At 53.1% G+C, this 6,317-nt stretch overlaps 1 protein-coding gene across 1 annotated transcript in view; it reads right to left on the reverse strand.

Annotated features, from left to right (window-relative positions):
* Nucleotides 1–5,904, reverse strand: part of AGAP3 (ArfGAP with GTPase domain, ankyrin repeat and PH domain 3) — an 84,227-nt gene extending 78,323 nt beyond the window's left edge. Inside the window, exons 1-5 of the mRNA XM_010010480.1 lie at nucleotides 5,781–5,904; nucleotides 5,602–5,660; nucleotides 636–723; nucleotides 368–453; nucleotides 5–118 (exon numbers count right to left, since the gene is read on the reverse strand). Coding sequence (XP_010008782.1) covers nucleotides 5–118; nucleotides 368–453; nucleotides 636–723; nucleotides 5,602–5,660; nucleotides 5,781–5,904 — 471 coding nt within the window. The remainder of the gene's footprint in view (nucleotides 1–4; nucleotides 119–367; nucleotides 454–635; nucleotides 724–5,601; nucleotides 5,661–5,780) is intronic.
* Between the last annotated feature and the right edge of the window lie 413 nt (nucleotides 5,905–6,317).

Genomic DNA, 6,317 nt, shown 5'->3' on the forward strand with positions numbered 1-6,317 from the left:
GCACCTCCGCTGTGTTCCGGTAGCTGCAGAGCCGCAGGTAGTAGTTGTAGACTGTCTGGAAGCTGATCTCATCCTCCAGGCTGAAGACAAACACCACAGCGTCGACCCAGGCAGCAAACTGAGGGAGACACACCAGCTATTACAGCCCAGACAAGCGCCCTGGAACCCCAGCACATGCCCCAGGCCCTATGGCATAAGCTCCCCAGCACCGTGGGGAGGCCCTGGGGTCAACAGTCACTACAGGGGTAGCGCCTTCTCAGGCCTCACAGTCCTCATGTTCTCTCACAACTGGGCTCCATGAGGCAGCTGGGTAGGTCCCTCCCCAGGACAGGGTGGGAAAGGACAGCTGTAGGTACAGGTCTCCTACCTGGAGTTCAGGGGGGCCCCCTTCATCTCGAATCAGCAGCAAGTAACTCTGACCATCCACTACGATCTCCTTCTTAAATCGGCCACCTTGGGAAGGGAGCAAAGCAGCAGTCAAGTGAGAGGTGGGGGCAAGCAGGGGAAATCCCTACTTAAGGACAGGCAAGGCTGCAGAGCCCTGTGGTGGTGGCAGATGAGGTGCAGAGATTTGGGGTGACCTTCAGAGCAGAGGACCCAGACCACCCTCCAGGCACCCTGAGAACCAGACCTACCCTCTGGAGACTCCTCCTGCACGTAGGTGCCAGTCAGGTAGCGGTGCACGAGGGCTGACTTGCCACTGGACAGGTTCCCCACAATGCCCTGAAACAGAGGCACATGTCACCCACCATCCATGTGCTCCCCATGTCTCCCTCTACATGAGGCCACCCCCCACATGGCAAGACTACCATTGCCTGGGCACACACAGATGGGGGACAGAGATGCTCCTGGGAGGGCACAGGGGATGGCGGAACCCAGCCCAGTACTTGGTGAGAGGCTTGGGGGCATTAACTGCTTTCAATTGGGCTGACAGCAGCAGGGACTGAGGTGCAGGCACACAGATGAAGGGTGGTGAGGACCCCTGTCCCCACCCCAAAACAGGCACAGCCCTGTCAGCACTGTGTTAGCTCTTCCCACAACCCTCCTGCTCCTCAGGGGAATACCTGCCCTTCCAATCCACAGTACTTAGAAGGAAAGGAACTCTTCTCCCAGCCCACACACCCCCAATTTTGGTGTGCTTCTCTTGACAGCCTCTTCCAGAAGGAGACCAAGAGCAGAGACTGGCTATGTATTTGGTAGAGCTGCTGCTTTCAATGCCAGCAGCAAGGTGCAGCACTTGCTCCTCACTGCGGCAGTGACGCTGCTGCAGCAGAGCACACATTTCCCGGTGGAGCAGGCCGTACCGCCTGCATAGAAAGACATCCAGCACCAATCTTTAACTCACTGAAAATAACAACACCTAGCACCGTTTTTTAACTAGGTTGAACCACACTAGGCTAGGGGTCTGTCAGCCTCACCCCACAAATCTGCTACCAAACCAATGTAGCTGTCCCAGGATAGGTCAGCCAGAGAACCCAGTTCTTCCTAGTGTCAGCATTTTCCCAACTGTTCAAAACAACTGCAGTGCCTCAGGGATTGCAAGTGGCCCTGCCTGCTGATGGGAGAGCAGTCCTGGAGTGACGGGGCACCTTCTTCCATCGTTGCAAAAGATCTAGTTCCAACTGGTCAAGTCTATCCCACAGCTACTCTGCACAGCTATGGGGACAGCACGGCTTGTGGAGTGGGCTCTTGTGTGATCAAGCATCCTGCCTTGTGCTCCTCTAGTGTCAGCTGCTGTGTTGCTCTGATGGAGCTGAAGTAGAAACACTGGGGCAATACAGAGGCATCCTTGGCCTGCAGTATGCTTTTCTACCTCCTCCCGATGCTCCAGGCCTGTGGAGAGATGCTCTCGGCCAAGAGCCTAACTCACTTCTTACACAGGCCTATGTACCTTGAAACCCTGGCAACCTCCTACCAGTTCAGCATGCAGAGCCCATGAAGCTCACAGAACAGGCGGTCCGTCCTGGCACTTGTTTGCAGTGTTATTTTCAAAGCCGCTCAGGTGCTGGAGCAGGTCAAACACGGCCACACCAGCGCTGAGAGAAGTGAGGGTGAGGAGAGGAGTGACTGGGAACACTAAAGCTACCTTTGCCACCAAAAAGAAGCTTATGGCTGACCTTTTCCAGGTAAAGGGATGAGGTTGGTGAGTGAGTCACCACCAGGCAGGTTCTCCAGCTTTCAGCCAGGTGCTCAAAAGCTGCCACTGCACTGGCATCCTGCACGCTCCTGCCAAGGGGCAAAGATGAACCAGTCATGCAGCAGTGCCATTCAGCCAGTGGTAGACCACACTACAGGAGCACAGGAAACCCTCTGGTTTGCCAACATCTTTTGTGCCCTTGCCACATGGAGCCAGCATCCAGCAGGACCAGGGTGCCAGGAGCCCAGGACTAGGAAGTGTGGATCACTGCATTCCCATGGGCATGCCCAGGCTGAATGTATCACTGCCGGGTCTGTCACCCGCAGCAGTAATTACAGATCATACACAGCACGTTTGGACAGATGAGAACACGTACCAGACTGCACCTCACAGGTAACACACACATGCTTCTGGAGCCAAGTAAGCTGTAGAGATGGAGGGGCCACATGAGCACTGCAACACGTGGTATGAACAAAGGCAACCCCTTCTTCCGGCCACTGCTGCACTTTGATGGTGGCATAAGCAGCCTGGGGTATGAAGGGGTGGAAACAGAACAAACTGTGGATACCACGGTGCAGAGCAGGCAGCTCAGGGTCTCAGCTCAGAGCCCACTGCAGCTTCAGTCCCTGAACAACTGTAAAAGAACAGCTCCCCGAGGCTGCCTGGAAACCAGGACTCCACACAACATCAGATATTAAATATGCCAACCATGTTTAGCTCTCTAAAACTTGGATGGAGGCTGCATTTACACTTTGTTTATACTCAAACTCCTGACCTACATCTTGCTGAAATCCACTTCTGCTTTGTCTTATCCTTAAGCTCATCTGGTATTATAAACAAGCTCAAACAGAACTGACAGTTTTGAGGAACATGACCCTTCAGAGGCACCAAACCAAAGCAAAACATGGTGTATAGGCACCATGGAAACTTCTGTATCGAGGTATGTTGGGCAAATGAGGGAACACAGCCTGCCCCTGTGCTGGCCAGTGAAGGGCTGACATTGCCCTTTGTCAGGTCCAGGGATGAGTCCCTGCCAAGGGGCAATACTTGTGCCTGCCTGCAGGAACCACTGCCATCTCCCAGACATCTCCAGTGTCTCTGGAGACACACAGCCTCCAGCAGATAGATGAAGCTTCAGGATAAAATTCAGGTGGGAAAAACTGCTGAACATGACTTAAATACATAAAGCTACTACACATCCTTAGAGAAAGTACACTGACCACCTGTAGTGCAAACAGCAACGTGAGCAGGGAAGAAAGCGGCAAGATCCTGCCCTCTGGCAGATGAGGTGAAGGAAAACAGTTACTTCCCACAGAAGAAGGATGGACACAAGCTGTGGTCAGCAAGACTTTGTGGTAACCTGGGAGCTTGTCTGTCTGTAGAGATGCGGGGAGAAGAGATGGGCCCTGCAATGGATGGGGATGACAGCACCACTGGGAGCTGAGGACAGGAGGCATGGCAGCGCCAGTGCACCCATGGGGCAGCCAGGGCCACGACACTGTGGTGCAGAACAGATCCCCTGACATGCACCCGAAAGCTCAGGACCTGCCTGGCTCTACTCATCCCCACTGGCTGAGCATCATCCCAGACACAGGCAGAAGCAGCTCTGCTGCTACATGACATCCTTCCCTTCACAGCCACAGAAAGAAGAAATCACCCCAGAAACCATCACTGAACACAGGGAGCCCTGAGACATGACGGAGGAGGCTCTTGACCAACAAGGCCAGGACTGAACCAAGACTCTGAAAGGCCTCCAGGCTTTTAGGAAGAGGTGCATCAGCCAGATGAAACCCTGGAGCAACAAAGATCCCCAGAGGTCATGGAAAACATGGGAAAAGGATTGCGCTAATTGAGGAAGAACTAAAAGGTTTAGATTTGTTTCGCTCACAGCACCATTTTGGAGCCTGCAGAATGTTACAATGTCAGAAGGCAGTACACGGAATAGCTGCAAGGGTATTTTTGAACAGACACAGATTTTACAAGCCAAGCTAACAAATGAATATTCAAAAGTTTGTTTTAATTTTCACTTAGCAGCAGATCAGAAAAATCGTGGCAGCATGCTGCTGGTATGTTCTGCAAAAAGCCTTCTTGCTTCTCGGAGTAAGACTGAAAAAATTCATCTCGAAAGGGCTGAGGGAGACATGCCAACAATCTTCAGAGGGAGTTCAGGGCTGCCATGGAGTGCCCAGAAAGAGTGGAGCAGTGGAACAGATTGTGAGGTCCCCAAGAACACCCAGCCAGATGCTTGGAAGTGCGGGCATCCTCCTGGCCCACCAACACCCCTTCCTGCACTGCTGACCTGCACCAACTCACAGATGGCCCTGGTGAGCTGGTGTGTGGCCATCAGCAACAGCAGGCCATGGGAAACAACTCTATCTCAGAGGTGCTGCACCCCGAAATCAGAACCCCTCCCTCACAACCTTATCCCAAATGATCGGGCTGTGCCGCAGCTGAGGGGGGGCAGAGGTAGCCCCCACCAGAGACCTTATCCTACAGGTAGGTGATGAATCCTTGTAACAGCATGTCCTGTGAAACTCACCATGTGCTGACAAACCAGAAGAGCTTCCTCCCCTTTGCTTGGCAGAACAAAGCACCAGAGGTGACAGTTTTACCCACTGTCCTCCACAGCAGGGTCACCACGGGGCACTCATGTCTGGGAGGTGGCCAGCAGAGGCCAGGGAAACCCCACTGTGGAGCTGCAGTCAGCGAGGTTCCAACGGAGAGATGGCACCTCCCACATGGTAACTGGCACACTTCCACAGCTGCTCTGAGGGTGATGACGGCAGATACATGCCTGACCCACTGCTCAGGATCTGCCCCTGCTTCTGCTATGCCTGAAGGTCTAGCCCATGCAGCAGTACCTGATCAAGAATTGCAGCTCTCCTGCGGCTAGCAGGAAGGGTGAGGTGCTAAAATATCGCCTTTTGACCTCCATGTCTGAGTGTTCTCCAAGATCAACACCCTCTCACTTATGAGTGTGAGGCTCCGAGAAGCCTTTGCCTTCCTTTGCTTTCCTCTACTCCACTCTCATGAGACCCCCCACTGCAGTCCTGCATCCAGCTCTGGGACCCCCAACACAAGAAGGATGTAGGGCTGCTGGAGCAAGTCCAGAGAAGGCCAAGAAGATGCTCTGAGAGCTGAAGCACCTCTACTACAGAGACAGGCTGAGAGAGCTGGGCTTGTTCAGCCTGGAGAAGAGAAGGCTTCAGGGACCCCTTAGAGGAGGTGTCCCTGCCCATGGCAGGGGGTTGGAACTGGATGATCTTTAAGGTCCCTTCCATCCCAAATCATTTATGATTCTATGATTCCCCCAGCATAATGGCAGCTCCAGCTCCCTTCTCCCCTTAGCAGGGCTGAAGTCTCTGCATTTCCACTTGGCCACACTAGAACATAGATTTTTCTTAGGGATTTGGAAAATGTCAAGAGAACCAGCAGTATTCAAGGCATGAGTTGCAAGTACTCACCACTTTCAGCTCAGGCACTGAGCGACTCAGGGTCCATTCCTGGCTGTTCACAAATGAATCTGCAGAACAAAAAAGAGAAATCATCAGGTCACTATGGTCTCCCTCAGATCCCAGCAAGGATCCTGCCATGCTCTCCCTGCTCACTCCAGGCATATCTGTGGCTCTACCCTCCCTTCCACCTTGTCCAGAGAGAATAAGCTGCACGAGGTACTGACGCTGCCCATGCCCATGCCCATGCAGCCGGAACTCCGGATGGAAATGAGCATCATCAGGCAGCAGGCAGCACAGCAGCATAAAGCCCATGTATCGCAGGCTGGGGACCCTCCCTCCAGTCCTGCAGGAGCACAAAACGCCCTGAATCATCCCCTTCCTCAAGACACTTGGGACAATGGAAGCACCAGAGACCAGATGCCTTCGGGGGGCGGGGCATGTGCTATTAAGGACGCCAGAACTGAGAGCACACACTAGTGAAAGCAGTGCCCTGAGCACTGCACTTACACCATCAGTGTGTCATACCCAGTGCAGATAAAGAACTGAAGGCACCCTATAATCTGTGTTAATGATTGAAAGTGAACACAATTAATTACATATACATTATGTAATTTGCAGAACATTGTAGTGGGCTTAAGAAGCTTGTAACAATCAGGCATGGCTTTGAGCGGCACAGGAAACACCCTCTCTCCTGCCACAGAAATCACCAACACTTCATTTACATC

This window comes from Nestor notabilis, unplaced genomic scaffold, assembly GCF_000696875.1.
Source record: "Nestor notabilis isolate BGI_N333 unplaced genomic scaffold, ASM69687v1 scaffold16412, whole genome shotgun sequence".
NCBI classification, from domain to species: Eukaryota; Metazoa; Chordata; class Aves; order Psittaciformes; family Psittacidae; genus Nestor; species Nestor notabilis.